Consider the following 19,001-nt stretch of genomic DNA (forward strand, 5'->3'; position numbering starts at 1 on the left):
AAAGTCTTCTCCTGCAGTTTTTTTGTGGCATTGCAGACCGCAGTGCCCATCTCCTTAAATAAAAGAAAAAAACTGCGGTGCAGAATTCCTAACCTTTACTGAAGGCACTTCCCAGCAAACAAAAACACACTCTTTGGAAGTAATTTAAAACAGAGCTTCAAGGTCTTCATGATGCATAAATATTCAGACGTTCTGAAAAGAAGTGCTCTGCACCCTGCATTCCCGGCTGTTTGGGTCTAACATGTACATCGTCATAAGACAGCACAGTCATCAAAGTGCAAAGTCTGTAACGTCAACATCAGGAAACATTAGGCACATCATTAAAACGCTTTACATCATTTACATAAATTCAAACACATTTATCATACTCATTTAGTAAATTTAAGAAAAATAATATATGAAGTCATGAGTTTGTTATCTAACAAACTTCTCTCATAGACCCTAACCGTGACTACCAGTGACTTTCAGTTAATTTTCAAAACCAAGCGACTTAATTTGTAGACAGCCTTGTCTCCTGGAGAATAGGACGCCGGAGAACCAAAGCCCGAGCGCAAACATTTCCCAGGGCCCGACTCTAGGTGGCTCACTTTCCTCACCTATAAACACAAAGACAAGCAACCGTACCCCGCCAGCCAAGGACTTCTTTCCAGTATTTTGCCTCTTCTGCAAGTCTAGAAGCTTCAAGCAGGAAAACTAATAAGCATAGTACAATTTGCTAAAACATGGATGTCAATAGCTGAACTTCTGGACATCCTTCTCCACCCTACAGAAACCTCCAGATGCAGACCAAGAAGAAATGTACAACAGCCCCCGTCAAATCCTTAAGAACGTGCCTCCTCTCGATCCCCCCACTGCCGCGTGTTTTCTAGACAGTCTGCCAGCACTGTGTGTACGAAGGACAAAGGCGCAGCCCGCAAGACGGGGTTAGCACGCGGACTTCGCCATCGGAGATACTCCTCCGGGGATGAAGGGGCGGGTCAGAGGGGGAGGAGACAGGGGCGGGGCTGGAACTCGGACCCCCGCCACCGGGCCCTGACGGCATCCCTGCGACTGCGCGCCCGACGTGGGCCAGTGGTTGGGAAGCTCCCGGGTCTGGTCTCCACCTCGCGTCCCCGCCCTCTGCCTCCTTCCCCGCCCCTTCCCACCTCCGCCCTCCTCCTCCTCCTCCTCCCCCCACTCCTTCCCACCTCCGCCCACTTGACGCGATGACGCACGGCAGGTTTGCGGACGTGGCGGCGGCGCACGGCCCGGAAGGCGGAGACGTTGGCGGCGGTGGCGGCAGAGTACGGGGGCAGCCAAAAACGGAGGGTTGGTCATGAATTTGCCCGGGACAGGAGCCGCGGCAGCGGGCCTGGCACTCGGCTCCTTGTTGCGTCCCCGCTGCTAACAGAACAGGTAAAGATGGCGGCGAGAAGTTGGGTGGGGGGTGTCTCGGTCCCGGCCGGCGGGATCGGGCCCCAGTTGCGCTCTCGCTGGAGATGATGGGGAACCCTCGGCCTGAGGTGTAGCCGGGGCGGCCGGGCAGGGTTCGCATCCCTCCTTTGCATGGAGGAGACCCCGAGGCAGGGGAGACCTTCGCGACCAACCCCACTGAAGCCCCTCGTTACACTTCGAGGAAACTGAGGCTCAGAGGAAGTACTCCTACCTGCCGTATTCCCGGATCAACGCACTTACAACCTAAGCACTATATTTTCCCCACAACTTATTGTGTTGAATAAATGTCTCTTCCGCACCGTCCAAGTGTGATGGTGTAGCATAAAAATCCGAGATCACTGCAGGGAATAAACAGGGAAATAAAAAACTAGGTGTGTGGAATGGAGAGGGAGGGAACTTAAAGTTTTTAAAAACTGAATTGGTCGTGGCGGATACAGTCCTTGAGATACTATCGCAGTGCTGAACTAGGTTGTGCCCTATGGCCCTTTTATTGCTTTCTGCTTAAGGAAAGGCAAAGCGAAACACCCAACAACAGTTACTACAAATTATGAAGGTGTTTGGGAAACCATTTTCAGTTAGAGTGAGCTGATGAATGCCTTAACAACGTATCCATTGGTAATTATTGCGACTGTTTGTAATCTAGATAGCGTGCAGCCTTTTTTCAGTTTTCTTAAGAGCGGTTTCGTGCTTTTTTCCTACTCTAAGAATTAAGACTGGTTGAAGAAAATTGAGCCAGATGACTTGAATACAGTGTACTTTCTAATCTCTGTATGGTTGGTTTAGATAATTATCTGCTTGGGCCAGAGTCTAGCTTTCCATTTGGACTGGAGGCACAACCAATTCTTGATTATTCAAAAACAATATCCAGTTTGTGGTATTCTGCTGCGTGCATTTCATTACACGGAGAGTGAAGAGATAGGGAGATGAAGTTCTAGTCTTTACATATTATTTAGCAATGTACCATGGAAAAGGTTTGACATAAATACATGAAATGGCTTTGGGCATTGCTCAGTGAATTTCAGCTGTTCTAAGCCAGTTTGGGGTTCTAAGAACAAATTATTAGGGGGAAAGAATCTAAATGGGTCAGTATAGCCACATGTAAATTGCTGTATATTAAGTGGTTCTTAAATTTTTAAAACGTGGACCCCATCTCAACAGGAAAACAAATATTCCCCACAGAAAAATGTACATAGTATAAAATTTTGCCCACGAATCCACAGACATTTCCTGCACTAAAAACACAAGATAGAAAAAGCTTGGTTAAACAAGTGGAAATAAAACTATTATCTATTTTAGGTGAAAGTGAGATACTTTTTTAACTTTTTGAGATTTAAAAATAAAGCGTCTTTAGTTTATTATGGTATTAAAACAAGATTAACCTTTAAATTTTAACTTAGAGTTGTCACTTGGTTAGAACTCCATGAAGAAATAGGTGTGACCAGGACTTTAAAACTGATTTAGAGATGAAAGATGTGGATAGCTTTCTTTAGTTTGGTGGCTGTGAATTTAGGAATCACAGTTCATGGTAATAAATAGTAGCACCTGAGAGGGTAGGGATGGGTGAAATAGTCTACTTAATATATAGTTATTAGTTGTCCATGTTATCCTAATAGAAAAACCCTTGAGTTTTTAAAGCATTGCAGTGTTGTAGAGCAGGGTCAGAAAGTGGTTTTCAGGGGTTGGATTCAATGATATGAAATAGTTCATAAGTTATATACGTATGTGCCTACATACAGAATGTAATCTGTTGTCATCCGTATTACAAATTCAGACTTTTGGAGGGTTTTTGTTTCTCTTTTTTACTTGGTATTTGTCTGTAGAATTTACAACCGAACTAAGTACTTCTTTAAGACATCATTTGAGGGATGCCTGGGTGGCTCAACTGGTTAAGCGTCTGCCTTCATAAGCTCAGGTCATGATCGCAGGGTCCTGGGATCGAGTTCAGCATCGGGCTCCTTGTTCAGTGGGGAGCCTGCTTCTCCCTCTGCCTGTTGCTCCCCCTGCTTGTGTGCTCTTTCTCTCTCTCTCTCTGACAAATAAATAAATATCTTAAAAAAAAAAAAAGACACCATTTGGGCTTGCCTTCCACGACGCAGTGTTTGTTTGTTTTTTTTTTTTAAAGATTTTATTTATTTATTTATTTGACAGAGATAGAGACAGCCAGCGAGAGAGGGAACACAAGCAGGGGGAGTGGGAGAGGAAGAAGCAGGCTCATAGCAGAAGAGCCCGATGTGGGGCTCGATCCCACAACGCCGAGATCACGCCCTGAGCGGAAGGCAGACGCTTAACCGCTGTGCCACCCAGGCGCCCCCATGACACAGTGTTTTGATGGTTTCTTCCTCTTCTGAATATCCCTTTTAGCTTCTTTGCAGGCTGATTTTCCTTCACTCGGATACCAAATGTAGCAATTCTTCAAGGCTCAGGCTTGGCCCCTTATTCTGTACTTTCTTTAGGTAATCTCATCTACACCCACGTAGTTTCGGTTTCTCCCTATGCACATGAGCCATGAAATTATATTTCTGACCCTTTCTGAATTTGACTGTATAGCCCACTTGGTTATTTGACATTCTTTGGGGCCGTCTTAGAGGAATTTGTAATCATAGTCCAGCGCCCCTGCCCCCGGCTTTTCTTCTAGTGTTCCGTATTCTGGAGAATGGCATAACCATTTACTCAGTGATGCAAATCAGAGATCTTGACATGATCCTTAACTTCCTACCTCTCTTCATACCTAAGTCACAGTATGAAGTCTTAAATATTTTATCTCCAAAATGCTTTTTACTACTTGTCTACTTCTTTCCATCTTTGACAATAACTGAAAGCAATCTACTATCCTTTCTTATGTAAACAATGTGAAGCTAGCACTGGGAATGTGGGATTAGTTTTTATGTGTTTCTGTTTTGTTTGTTTTTAATGAGAACAGGTCAACCTGATGAGTGGAGAGTGCATATGCAAGTAAACAAGAAGTATTTATTGATGTATGCTTTTAGCTTAAGTCAGTGTTCAGTCTTCGAGTGTCTTTTCTGAAGTAGAAATGAATGTAGTGACCTAAATCTCTTTAAATCTTTACGGTCCATAAATTGAGTTGGATGAGGACTTTGATAAAGGTTGGTGAAAAGCTTCTAAGGAATAAGAATCCCTGGTTGTGGGGCGCCTGCGTGGCGCAGTAGTTAAGCGTCTGCCTTCGGCTCAGGGCGTGATCCCAGGGTTCTGGGATCGAGCCCCACATCAGGCTCCCCCGCCGGGAGCCTGCTTCTTCCTCTCACACTCCCCCTGCTGTGCTCCCTCTCTAACTGGCTGTCTCTCTGTCAAATAAATAAATAAAATCTAAAAAAAAAAAAAAAAAAAAAGAATCCCTGGTTGAGGGCAAAATTATGACCTATATAGAAGGCACTAGATATAAAATACTGAAGTAAAAAAAAAAATACTGAAGTCAGTGTGATACAGGGAGGTAGGGAGGTAGTACAAAAGATATTTCAATTCCACATGCACTTAAAATGCAGAACAAGCCAGAATATTTGGGTTCATTAAAGTGTTGTGTTTGTATATATAAAACATACTTTGATTCCATCAGAATTATAAATTGTACATATACAATCACAGGTTTTTAATACATAATACAAAAATATTTCCTAATTTTATTCACATACTCGGAATAAGTGGAGCTTAGTTTTTTGACCTTAAAAAAATAGCAATTTACTTTTGCGAAAAGGTTTATCACGCCCACGTTTTGTGATATATGGTCTATAAGAATGGATTACCTCTTCCCCCTGCCCCCTTGTCTCTACTGCCAGATACATTAATTGCACTTTAACATCTGTAAAACTTCAACCTAAATTTTTAAATAACCAAAGTCATTAAAAAAAAAGTGTCCTGAATGTAAGATTTATGTAACTCAAGTAAACGGTCAGGTACATGCCAAAGTTTTCTCTGCCTTCTTTCCCCTTCAGATTTGGACATGGCAGGGAGACATCAGAATCGTAGTTTTCCTCTTCCAGGAGTTCATTCAAGTGGTCAAGTACATGCGTTTGGAAATTGTACAGACAGTGATGTGTTGGAGGAGGATGCTGAAGTGTATGAGCTTCGCTCCAGAGGAAAAGAGAAAATCCGAAGAAGTACATCAAGAGATAGACTTGATGACATTATAGTATTAACAAAAGATATACAGGAAGGAGATACTTTAAATGCAATAGCCCTTCAGTACTGTTGTACGGTAAGTTTTCATTTGATTTTGCATAATGCTGTCCAAAATAATTTGTTCATTAGCACAAACTGAAATAAGTTCTGTGCTCTTTTATCTTCCTTTTCCCTTTCTTTCCATAGAAATCTGTATTATGTTGGTAGCTGTTAACTTTTTACACTTTTAAGTGAATCCTTGAATTTCTGTTTATTTCTAAATCCATGATTCTGTTGTCAGTAATGAAAAACACCCAGATGTGTTATCTTTTCTCCATACTCAAGTTGTAAGAGAATATAGAAATACATAAGGAAAAGTTTTTCTCTGCATCAGCTTCCTGAAATAACACACTTTGGTGTGTTTTTTTCCATACCTTTTTTGTGCTTATAAAAACACTATACATATGGGGCACCTGGGTGGCTCAGTCAATTAAGCATCTGCCCTCTGCTTGGGTCATGATCCCAGAGTCCTGGGATTGAGCCCTGCATCAGGCTCCCTGCTCAGTCGGGAGCTTGGTTCTCCTTCTCGCTCTGCCTCTCCCGCTGCCTGTGCCCTCTCACTTTCTCTATCAAGTAAATAAATAAAATCTTAAAAAAAAAAAACCCAATATACATATATGTAACACATAAATATGAATATTTATATATGTTATATATAAAATACTTGGGTTGTTGATTTTGTTTTTATTTTTTAAAAGATTTTATTTATTTATTAGAGCATGAACATGAGCAGGGGGCAAATGGTGGTACCTTTATTTCTGTGGAATAGAGTCCCAAAAGTAGGATTGATAGGTAGAATGAAAGGTATATTTTTTATTTTAATAATATTAAACTCTGTTTAAACCTATTATATATCTTTATTATTATGTCCATCTTGCATCTTTAATATGGAATCTTTTCATGTAAACATATTGATCCAGAAACTGTTAGAACATTTTTCAAACTTTTTGTTCTCATACTCCCAGTAGAATTTTGAAATGTATATATTGTGTATTTCCTTGCACATTTTAAAGTGAGCTTAATACTTCCTAATGACTTAAAGGATATAATTTCCAGAATGTTGCCAGTATTAATATTTAAAAATACGACTGTTAGACTACTCTTTATATGCACTTCAAAAAAAAAAAAAAAGATTTGTTTATTTTAGCGTGCACAAGTGGGGGGAGAGGGAGAGGGGGAGAGAAAACCTTCACTTGCTGCTGAGCACGGATGCCAACATTGGTCTCTATCTCATGACCCCTGAGATCATGACCTGAGCTAAAACCAAGAGTCAGAGATGTTAACCGACTGAGCCACCCAGGCGCCCCATATGCGCTTTTTTTATAACGTGAAATTTTTATCATTCCTTTTTCTCCTTATATTTTCATCCTCCCCCCACAATCTTTCATAATGTATTATATTTTTGTACTTGAAAGCTTTTTATTGGTTACCTGTTACAGTTCTCTGCAATAGAAACATACATATTTATAAATTTATTTATACAAGTATATGTAAATTTAAATTGAATTTTAAAAAATTTCCTGTGACCATGAAGTTCTGTGTATTATTTTTCTCTGAATAATTACTGCACTTCAGTAGATCAAAACAGATATGACAAATTTTTATTTAAAAATTTAATAAAGTATTTTATTGAAACGCATTTCTTGATGTAAGAAGAACTGGATTTTTTTTTTTTTTTTTTTTTTGCAACACCATTTATTATTAGGTCATAGTAGATCTGATTTCATTTTTTAGTGTAAATAACCATGTGAATACATGTCTGTAGAGAAGTTACAGCATGTGCTTTAGAAAGTAGAGAAATAAGTTACAGAATTTGCTTTAGAAAGTAATCAAGATTTAAAATTAGGGGCAAGGCTATAATTATCAAGCTGGAGGTCCCAAGAGAGAGTGTGGTCCAGTAGCTTTATTAGAGAAAGACATGGGTTTCCCCTTAACGAACCTGATAAATTGTCTTAGAAGAAGAGAATTTTGAAATGCCATCTGAATGATTAAAAATAGGTCATATTTCCAATGAGCTGAAAAGGAAAAAGTATATGACTATATGAGTATACGAGGAGAAAGGTATACGACAGTGATGTGGAAGGAGAAAATAAGGGGAACAACAGATGAAATTTAATAGGTGTTCCAGAAATGAGTGGCATAGACTGATGGGTAGAAGCACTTTGAGATAACTGAGGAAAAGTTTGGTCTGTGTAGTAAGAACATCATTATAAGGTTTAAAGGAGTGCTGCAAAATGGTAGGGAAACCTGCTGGTGAGTTGGAGGGGACCCAATAAAGAGATTAGTGGAATAATTCAAGTGAAGATGATTAGGGCTTGGACTAAAATATGTGTAGTAAGGCTAGAGAGGTTTACAGAAAATCATTTGGGGGTATTCACAAGATGTATCAGCTGATTCCTCATTTAAAATGAAGAATGATGAAAGGGCGGTTAGCTTAACATTAGGGGAAAGAAGGCATTGTCTACAGTAGGGAAAATGGATATAATAGAGTTAGGGAGTTAAGCAGTGCTCCCTTTGCCAGGAGCTCAACCAGCAAAAAGGATAAACCTTACAAAAGGATTTATCACCTTAAAAATAGAGTACTTAGTGCTGTATTCCTCTTATAAATACTTAGTTTTAGAAATTATTAAAAACATGCCTGTCATACAAACAGTGACAAGAGGACAGAAAGTCCAAGTTTGGAATCCTAAATGCAACCAAGGAAAGTTAGTATAAAAGAAGACATAGGGATATTCAGAGTGAGAATCTAGGTATACTACTAAAACTTGGAAACCTGGTTCAGAAAGAGCATGGAATAGTTGTTAGTCAGAATAGACAGTACCAAACAAATGAACATTTAAAGAGAATAGGGTTTGTTAATGAGTCTTCATTTGCCTTAAGGAAAAAAACAGTCTTGAGGTTGTAAAATTTGAAAGCACCCTTTTTCTTTAATGTCTCATCTAGTTACTCCTTAGTCCTCTCTCCATCTTCCTCTCACATGTACACTTCCAGGGAATTGATTTTTCCAGGAATCTTCATTCTTCAGTGGACTTGATCAGGAATATGCAGTTGATCAGTTCATCACTCCCTCCTAAAAACCCTCTTTGTTTGACCTCCTTTAATTTTGCATCTTTCTGATTTTTCTGCTAGTAATATTTAATTATACTAAATATATTAAATATAAATATTAAATGTTATAGCTATTATAACACACTATATATCACTCTTCTAAATGTTCATATGTTTTAATTTATTAATCTTTGCAAAACCCTATATGGTAGGTAGTGTTACTACTGACATTTTACATATGTGGACACTGAATTGCAGAGAGGTTAAACAACTTGCCCCAAATCATACAGCTAGAAAGTTTTCAGAGCTGTCTTTCAAACCCAGATAGTCCATACTTTTAACCACCATCATATATTGCTCTCTTGGCCACTCTTTTATCTTTTTTCTTTTTAAATTTTATTTTGAAGTAATTTCTGTACCCAACATGGGGCTCGAACTCAAAACCCTGAGATGAAGTGTTGCATGCTCTCCTGATTAAACCAGCCAGGCACCCCTTAGCCACTCTTTCTAATCTCTTTTGTAGATTTCTCTTATTCAGTATACCCCTCAAATGTTGGCATTTCTCAGAGATCTTTCATATGTCACCTTTTTCTCCCAGTCTTTTTAGTGAATCTGTCTACTCTTGTGACTTCAGTTACCATTTTTGCTGGTAATCCACAAACCTGTATTTCTTCCTGAGATTATTCTTCCAAATTTCAGACATAACTGTCTGTTGGATAGCTTCCACTTAGATATTTCAGCCATCTCAAAGTCAACAGGTATAAAATCTGTATTTTCTTTTCTCCCTCCAGAGTGTTCATATCTTAGTAAGTGGCATCATTATCCATTGAGTTGACCAAGCCAGAAGAGTTTTATCCTAGACTCACTTTGCCTCTCTGACATCAATCATGTGATAAATCAGGGCTTAGGTTAAAGCATTGATGGAAATCATGAACAGGACTAATCACTTAAAGATGGTGGGAGAGCTTATCATTATAATTGGTAATCTGAGAAATACTCCCATGCTTTCCCTCTTGACAGTGGCAGTTGGATAGGATATACAGACAAGCCGAAGACCATATAATATATAGGGAAAGCTTATAAATAATGACTGATCTTGGCGGTAATTGAACAATGCATGAACACTGAGAAGTTCAGGAAAAATGTCATCAGAAGACAAGTGAGGGAGATAATTTATGTTATCAGTTCTCAGGTGCATGTTTTTTCGCACATTTTAACATCTTTGAAATTGGAATGGTGATATCCTCAATATTTGGTGTGTTTTTTTTTTCCCCTTAATGATATGTAAATAATGGCACATCTTAGAGTTGATGGCATCTGAGTTTTGATAAAATACGGTAGTTTTAGTTGGGTAAGTTGACATATGCCTACACTTTAATTGCCAGACTGGAAGAAAGAACATAAATATTTGTAATCCTTCCTTCCCAAATTGTTTACAAACAACAGAAAGTGTGATATTTGTGCATGATGTACAAAGAGAAATATCAAAGGATCCCAGAATCTACTTAAATACCTAGTATTAGTGTTAATAGTACATGGGTGATAATAAAAAGTAATTAGTGATTTCCCAAGACTGGTAGATTAAAAGTGGTGTAGAACTGTTACCCACAAAATAAAGTCTCTCTAGGTATGATAACTTAATACTGCTAATAATTAAGCTCCACTTTTTATTTTTTCCCTTCCAAAAGTAACTGGGATGAATGACTATTGTTATCTCTATTTTGTTGGAGAATTCAGTTAAATTTTTTTTTTTTTTTAAACAGGTAGCAGATATCAAGAGGGTTAACAATCTCATCAGCGACCAAGACTTTTTTGCCCTTAGGTCTATCAAAATTCCAGTTAAAAAGTTTAGTTCGTTGACTGAAACACTTTATCCTCCAAAAGGAAGACAGACTTCACGTCCTTCATCTGTGCAGTATGTTCCAGAACAACAGGAAATTTTGCCAGCTAATGATTCTCTTTCTTCCAGTGAGTCAGCTGATAACTTTTTAAAAGAAGTAGATCGAGACATAGAACAAATAGTAAAATGTACAGACACCAAAAGAGAGAACCTTAATGAGGTGGTATCTGCTTTAACAGCACAACAAATACATTTTGAACCTGATAACAGAAACATTCAACGTAAGGATCCTTATTATGGAGCGGACTGGGGAATAGGGTGGTGGACAGCTGTAGTGATAATGTTGATAGTAGGTATAATAACGCCAGTATTTTATTTGCTGTATTATGAAATTTTAGCTAAAGTGGATGTTAGTCACCATTCAACAATGGATTCTTCACATTTGCATTCAGGAGTGACACCCCCATCACAACAGAGAGAAGTGGAAAATGGAATTGGTCCAACTAAAGGAATACCCTTTGGCCAACATGATCATAAACTGTATCGTCAAGATTCTCAGCCACCTGCTGCTCAACACAAAACATAGCAAATAGCTCATAATTACAGTGTTAATGATCATGTGTATCTGGAGTGTGGTGAATCAGTTATATTGAATAACCACTTTAAAGGCAGGAGTTAGGGAGATGAAGATGCTTTTATTTTCCACCCTTTTTTTGGGAGCCAGTTACAAATAGATTGAGTATAAATTCTTACAGTTGCTATCGAGATATTGTTGATACTGAGAGTTGTAAATCTGTATCTGTTGTATCAATGCTTAAAGGAAAAATGAATTTAAATACTGGTCTAGGAAGTTCCTAACTTGGAAAATGCATCATTTTTTTAATTCAAGCCTGGTTATGTTTAAATTTTATTTTTCAAGTAATTATTTTTTGGTTTAAGGTTATTAATGTTTATTAGGCAAAATAAAATTTATAAGCCCCCAAAATAATGTGTTATGGTTAGGAAGTTGCCATTTGGTCACTAGAACACTGGATTAAGTCAAGACCTAAAAGTAATCTTTGTCTCTTAAAGCTTGCTGCCTCTGCTTCTGTTTTTTAAGTGATTATATTTGCCTCTGTTATTTGAAAGCACTTTTGTAACTCTTTAATGAAAAGTGTTATACAAATTAGCATTATTACATACTGTGATAAGTTGTTGCTGTGTTACATGCAGTAACATGCCTTAATTGCATTTAATGCCTTATAATATTACTTTAAGTAAGCTAATACAATTTTTAGAATTAAAATTAAGGATTATTTCAGATGGTCCAATGGGATTCATAGGCCATATAAATCCGTCTCCACCTTCACCATCAAGCAAAACTTCATAGGGTTAAAACAGATTTTCATTGGCTGCCTAAGGTCTGTTGGAGAAAGTGGTTCATTAAGCAAAAGGAAAGGTGCAGGAGACCTTTTGCATTAACAATAACAGACAAATTATTGATCCGTTAGCCTATATTTTTCAAAGAGAAAATGTCCAACTTAGACCTTTTTTTCCCTCTGAACTCTAGCATCAAATTGGGAGGGAACAGAGGCCAAGGTGTGTGGATCAGTTGAACGGGCTTGATAGTGCTGCTTAAGATTTGCTGGGGATCAGACACAGTCTGGCTAAATAGGCATCATTTACATACTGATTTCCGTCATTTAATTTCTTAAAGTATGTGTTTTAAAAATGTAACCAAAATGATTCATTAGAAGAAAGATTTGGTGGAGTCTGGATTGTCTGTTTTGTGTATAATAAAGTATGTACCTTAAGTTATATAATACCACCTCATTTTCTGGGCATTATTTCCTAATTTTTAATGTTTCAAGTTTTGATCAGTCGTTTTATATTTCCAACTCCAATATTGATTTTAAAAAGGGGGGTGAATAAATACATATAGTAAATGAGGTTTCATGTACTTTCAGGAGAAAGTATAAAAAGACAGGACAGAGAAGTCAAACGTTAAAGCTCTTGCATGTATCAGAGGACCTTAGACAATGAAAAGTGTTAATATGGAAGTTGTAGCAAAATCATTTTTTGAGTAACTCTTTTAGTTTGGAATTTTAAAAATTGTTTTAATGTGCCTTGGCATCTTGAAAAAAATGTATGATCTTTCTAATTTATGTTCAGTGTTAACTTGGTCAGTTTACATTGTATTTATTACGCCTGCTGAAAAATCAAGTTTTAGGGAAGAAAAATGGATTAGATTATTTTAGGGTAGAAGGAAGAACTTTGTTTACATCAAATTGATGAAATTACAGAGCAGTGATTCCTTTTTGCTAGTGCTACTTTGAAATTGTGATAGGTCTGATTTCCAAAATAAGTAACTTAAAGTAGTTAAGTGTACTATGTACTTGATTAAAAACCATTTTTGTCTTGCAGTGTGTCCTGTTTCACGAAGGAAATATAACATATCCTTATGACACAATCAGGCAGTTTCCTTTTTCTATATATTTGAATTCTGTATAATTCTATATATATCATATATATAGAATTTTATATTCTAATCTTTAATGGTCATTCTTAAAAAAATTTCTTAAGCATTTAATAAATCTAGAATAATGTTACCTTTTAAAAAGTACTAATATACATCAAAATTTGTAGCAAATAATTACTTTGTAAAACTTAATAAGAGTTATTTGATATTGTGGATTTTAATTGTGCTGAAACCCTTATTTGAATTTACCTGGATGCTTTACATTGGAAGGTATATATGTTATATATATGCTAACAGTTGTGAATCATTGCATTTGGTTCACTTAACAACTTGGAGTTGTTAAGTGAAGAAAAATCTGCTATTTTTAGGGCAGATTATTTTTTTTTAAGGCTGGGTGCAAATGGTTAAAGTTGTTTTGAACCATCGAATGCCACTGAAAGTTTTTGCCATCCTACTCCTAGAAAATGATGGGAGTCATCTCTTCAAAAGATAGGGTAAAATGGATTATACAGTCTGCTGACCACATTAGAATTAGAAAGAAGACTAATGTTAAATGAACTTTTCCAAAGGACTTTGTGATTTTTAAAGCTTTTCTTTTTTCTGGACTCTACTTGCTTGTTCAGCAAGAAGAATTCTTTAAATGAACCACTACTTACTAATTAGTACTTTTTAAGGTATCTATTTCTAAAATTACCTACTTGGGAATATGAAGGATGTTTCAGAAATATCATGAAGCAAGGATCCAGTCAAAGCGTTACAGGGTAAAGGTAGAATTTTTAGAAGTCTATTTAAATGGTGCATTATGATGGGTGTCATTCTTACTTTGAATTACAACAGCGTTGCTCAGGAAATCAGTTTTTTCTTCCAAGTATGTGCATATTGCACTGTTAGATCACAGAAATATCTGAATGCTTTATTTAATTCTTTTTATGTATGCAGATACTATAAATCTTTTGTATAATGTATTTTATACAAAGGCAAAATGGAATTGCAGAACATTGTTAGCATGTACACCTGTAAAACTGGTTTTTAAAACTTTCTGCCCTTATTTTTCATATTTTAAAAGATACACAAATGTAATAAAGTTTCTATTTTATTATTCAGTCTAAAATGGAAGCTGGTGAATTTAATTGAATAAAAGCAAACCGTTTCTCCTCTTCTTTCAAACTATTTGATGTAGAGATACTGTGTAAGGTGGATAGAATTGCCAAAGGTTTACCAGTTCATATTTCCCCCTTGTTATACAGAAATAAAATCCACTGGATTATTTATAGGACATAAACGAAAACAAATTTCAGATGGATGTTCTTTGGATATTCTTCGATACCAGGGAAGAAGACTTTAAAAGGCACGGTCCATGGCTGCTTAGCAAGCTGCGGGTCACATATTTAGCTAAATGCTCTATATGTAAATTTTATCATGAGACCATCTTTCCACTTAAGGATATATTTCAAAATTACTGGTAGCAAAAAGAATTGAAAAAAATTGGAAGTTTTTATTTATTTAATGGAGGAATTTGTGATGTAATTCTTTTTTTCCCCTTAGAATTGTATTTAAACTCATTTTTTAATAAAAAGTTTTTACTAACTGCAGAGCCTTTAGGCATATTAAGGCAAAACCATTGACACTGTACATCTGGATGTGGTGGGGATGGAAAGGTTAACAAGATCTTCCAAATATCTTAGCATTCTCCTCCATCCACTGTAAGTCAGTTCATGATACCAGTGATCATACTAATATTACACTGTCTGCCAAATCTCTTAATTTGTTAACATGACTTTAATCACCTAGAGTTTTCTTTCTAGGTGGATTATTCTGAGTGGTTTCTTTCTTTCTGAGTGGTTTATTCAAGAATATTTGGTAACTGTCATGCTTGCTCAATAAAAAGTTTTTTACTACATAAAGTATTAAATCAGTTTTCTCAAACATAAGTAGGTTCAAAATAAGCCATGTTCCTATAAAACAAAAGGACACAACTTTGTTTTATAAGAATTTAATGTGTAAACAGGAAAATAAGCATTATGGCAACAAAACAGTTTGGCCTGTTTATACAGCAATTTTAAAGACACTTCACCAACATGTACTTTTTTATATACAGGAGGCTATCTCTGCATTAAAGTTTACCTTCTCATGGAATAACTAACTTCACAGTCTCTTGAGATTTTAACCAGAAAGAGAAGATTCATTTGCAACCTGCAAATACTCCCTGTCCTCAGTCTAATCTTACAAAAAGATCTTCCGAAGGGGAAAGACTGCGCACTTAAGGCAGGTGGCTGGGGCCTCCTGAAGCGAATCCCTGCCCAAAAGGGCTGTCTCACCATCTGCTGGACTAAAACAGGAGGCAAAACTGAGAGCTAGGAAAATAAATACCTGTATCTTCAGTGCATCCGACCAATTCACAGGGTTATCTGCAGATTTATATTGAAGCAAGTAAACAGAACCATTGAGATCAGATTCCTATAAATTGTATTTGGCTAAGGTACTAAGGAGGTGAGAGAAGAAAAAAACCAATGTTTTGATTAACAATCCTAAGTGACTTTATTTACCCATTACAACTAGAAACTTCACGTGAGTTTCTACTTTTAAGTCCAGAGATTGCTGTTTTAATGTGGACTTCTTTTATGTTTTACATTTAGAATGTCTAAAATTTCCCAGAAATTATTTCAACAAATAATTCACATATGATCGACACACTGAACGAACAATTGGTCTTCACACCCACCTTGAATAATCTGAGGAGGTATTAAAATTGAAAGTGATGTTTTTCCTGAGAAAGTCATGTTACAAAATGGCACAAGACATAAATTTTCTCCAATCCTTCCCTCCAGAATACAAGATGGGAAAATCAGGTCATAATGGAGTTTGTGAGGAAACCTTGCTTGTTTTTTAAAACTTTGTTTTCAATCGCTTACAAAGCTACATTTTTAGAGGGTGAGAACCAAATTTAAGAAGTGATCAATCATTTCTATAAGGTACGAATGAATACACCTGGCAAATTTTGGTTGGTGTGTAAGCAATCTTGATAGGAAATAGTTTACAGGTGGAGAAACTAAGGCACAGAAAACTTAACCAAGCTCATTTTCAAGGTTGAGTCTATAGTAAAGGTAGAAACAGAATCCAGGGCTTTGATTCTCAAGGTTAGAAGGTAAGGGGTAATATCTTCCCAAAAGGGAAAAATTATCTTCTTTATTCTTTTTGGTAGGGAATATTAAGAAATCATTTAAAAATCTACAATACGAATTCCCTTGAAAATCTTTGGCATTTGTGTGTCTTTGGAGGCTGGGGTTTTTAGGTATTTTCCCTGCCAAAATATAAAAAGGCAGGGGAGCCAGTTTTTAATCAAAACAAAAAAGATTAATCTTAATTTTAAAATGACCTGAGTTTTATTCTGCATTGTTACATAAATCAATCAGATAACTATGAGTTCTGTGAAATTTAACAACGGCCACTGCACCTCACAGATTTCGTACACATGTATTCTGCAGTGAAATTTCTATGACTAGAACTTTCTCAACACTTTTGTAAAGTACAAAATTAGGTATCTAATTTTTCATAAGCCCAACTATTCAAAGATAACAAACTTAACTACAGAGAGATGATTATATGTTAAGTGGTATTGAGTTGGCTTCAAATTCAAGTATTTTTTAATATTCATCTCAGGTTTTTGTACGGGCTGAGATGTGAGCTGGGAAATTCATACAGTTCAGAATGGCATTTTTCCCTGTATGTTTTTGATCACAAGATTTCCAGTCTCATAAAATATGCACTTGTAAGAGCTCAGGTAGGTTTTCATAGTCATAATGCAGCACAGAACATACCATGCAAAAGTAAAAGATAAAATTATTTTCAAGTTTCTTTGTTTTTAAAGTGCTCTTTGTGCAGTATTATTGTATCAACTTTCAGATTACAGAAATCCACTATAATGACTAGTAATAGTTTGACAACAGATCGAGTTCAACAAGAGTAGTTTGTTCAAGTAGGAATACATAGGTTAAAAAATGCGAAAACTCTAGGCACATTGAAATCCAAACGATACAAGAAAAATCCACTTGAATACAGAAGACGGATGACAGGGGTGTTGAAAAGGAATGTCAGAGTATCAGAGACTGATTGGTAAGGTATACAGTATGTAAACTCAAAGTGGTTCTGAATATTTTGACAGCAAGTATTTGTCCAACAAAAGAGGAACAAAAATACAATATTCCTGATCAGAAATAGAAAACAAGTCTGTCCAAATGTTCAGAAGTGATACCATAAAGACATTTTTGGAGAAATTTCATAGCTAATAGGTTGCTTCATCCATGTTGTCATCACTGTCTGCACCAAAATCATCTCCATCTTCAAAGTATGAATTAATGTAGTCATTTTCCTAAGTGAAATGATATATTCCTCAGTAAACATTAAAATGAATGAGTAGTAAGATCATTATTAAAAATATAATGTAGGCTGTCCCTTTAAATTTATGAATATCAAGTCTGGGTACTAAGAAAACATAGCAGGCTTTTAAAAAGTTTCTGCTATTCCATCTGCTTAGAAAACACATTGGTTTTCATTCCCATCTACTGATGCAGCTTTCCCCAAGACCATCACCTTCTACTATTTTCAGGCACCAACTAGTTAAGAGAAAATGAAGGAATGTCCATGACACCTTAGTAGAGTGATACATCGAATTCATTACAGTTTAGTAGGATGATACATGGTTTAGTTAACTAAACCACTAAACACTTACTCCAAACAAATGTACAGACACTCAAGAAACAAAGTCAATTTACATTAACATTCATTAAACTACCCCAGAACTGAGGTTTTCAGTCACGATGTGTAACTGAGCATAAGTAAAGGGATTTTTGCTTCCTGTCAAAAAACAGGCCTCAAGATTCCATATCAAACTTAGAAAATGTCATTTTCCATCTAGGGCCCCTCAGTTTCCTTGAGGTTAAGAGGAATGAAGCTTCTGGGAACATTTCAATTATTAAGACTGGGGAAGACTCTTATCCATGTAAATGATTCCTGATATTTCTGTGCTTTCTATCACAAATTCAAAAATCCATTTTGGATATGGATTAAAAGAAATTTAAGAATTATTAACTAATTACAGTGTATGGGCTGTATTTGGATTTTGATTGGAATGAACAATAAAATTTTTTGAGACAATCAAAAATATTTGAATATTAGCTTAATATTTGACAATATGAAGGAATTATATTTCATTATGTTAGGTGTAATAATGATATTGTGATGTTGTTAAAGAGCCCTTATTTTTTAGTACACGTGAAAATATTTATGGATCACATGATACAATGCCTGGGGTTAGCTTTATAACAATCCAAGGTGGATGGGGAATGGAAGTGGGGGTATAGGAGTGGATTGGGTAAATGAATGAGTGGTTAAAAGACTGGCAATAAATTGATGATTGTTAAAGCTGGGTGATAAATCCATGGGTGTTTATTTTATTTGTCACTAGATTCTTGTACTTCATCGAAATCCGCCATAAAAAAATTAATCTCTACATCTCCACTCTCTATACCAGGAGTTATTATAGAGTAAGAAGAGACTATTCTCAAAAAAAGGCCATCTGGATATCAGCTTTTTTAGTATCTGCATCGTGGGATTTTTTTACATATAAATTTATATAAATAATGCAAGATAATTTGTATTATTCAGACATAGATTTCATTACTGTGTCTTCCCTAAACACTGTAAGTTTCTGTATCCAGTAAGTTTCCATAGCATCTCCAGGAAGATTGCCTGGTTTCTCTGGGGCCAAGAAATCCAATAATGTCTGGAAGCCTGGCGGAAGCCTGGGGCTAGTGTACGGAGGAGGGGTGCATGACTGAGAGTTCAGATGAGACCACTTTGTAAATGAGATTGGAAGGGATACTTCACTATTCCAAATCAAATGTATGCAACTTATGCTTTAGACTCAAACACTTCCAAGTACACCCAGTGATTCACCTTAGGTAATTTTGTGATGGTAATAATCTTGATACAAGTACAAAGTGAGAACTTGTTGAAACTGATGGCTTAAATGGTTCTTGGCTTTCATTT

At 36.4% G+C, this 19,001-nt stretch overlaps 2 protein-coding genes across 5 annotated transcripts in view; one reads left to right on the plus strand and one right to left on the minus strand.

Moving 5' to 3' along the window:
• Positions 1-1,198: 1,198 nt before the first annotated feature.
• Positions 1,199-14,056, plus strand: LYSMD3 (LysM domain containing 3). The gene is made up of 3 exons (XM_045796290.2): positions 1,199-1,395; positions 5,382-5,644; positions 10,419-14,056. The coding sequence occupies exons 2-3, from the start codon at positions 5,390-5,392 to the stop codon at positions 11,079-11,081; spliced, it is 918 nt and encodes a 305-aa protein (XP_045652246.1). The 5' UTR covers positions 1,199-1,395; positions 5,382-5,389; the 3' UTR covers positions 11,082-14,056.
• An 883-nt stretch (positions 14,057-14,939) lies between these two features.
• The window catches only part of POLR3G (RNA polymerase III subunit G), a 97,363-nt gene continuing 93,301 nt past the window's right edge, over positions 14,940-19,001 (minus strand). For all 4 annotated transcript variants that reach the window (XM_087861986.1, XM_087861985.1, XM_045796292.2 and 1 more), the window contains one exon: positions 14,940-17,322. In XM_087861986.1, coding sequence (XP_087718112.1) covers positions 17,236-17,322 — 87 coding nt within the window. In that variant the 3' untranslated portion in view covers positions 14,940-17,235. The remainder of the gene's footprint in view (positions 17,323-19,001) is intronic.

This window comes from Ursus americanus, chromosome 5 (genome assembly GCF_024610735.1).
Source record: "Ursus americanus isolate L20-20 chromosome 5, mUrsAme1.1.p, whole genome shotgun sequence".
Classification (NCBI taxonomy): Eukaryota; Metazoa; Chordata; class Mammalia; order Carnivora; family Ursidae; genus Ursus; species Ursus americanus.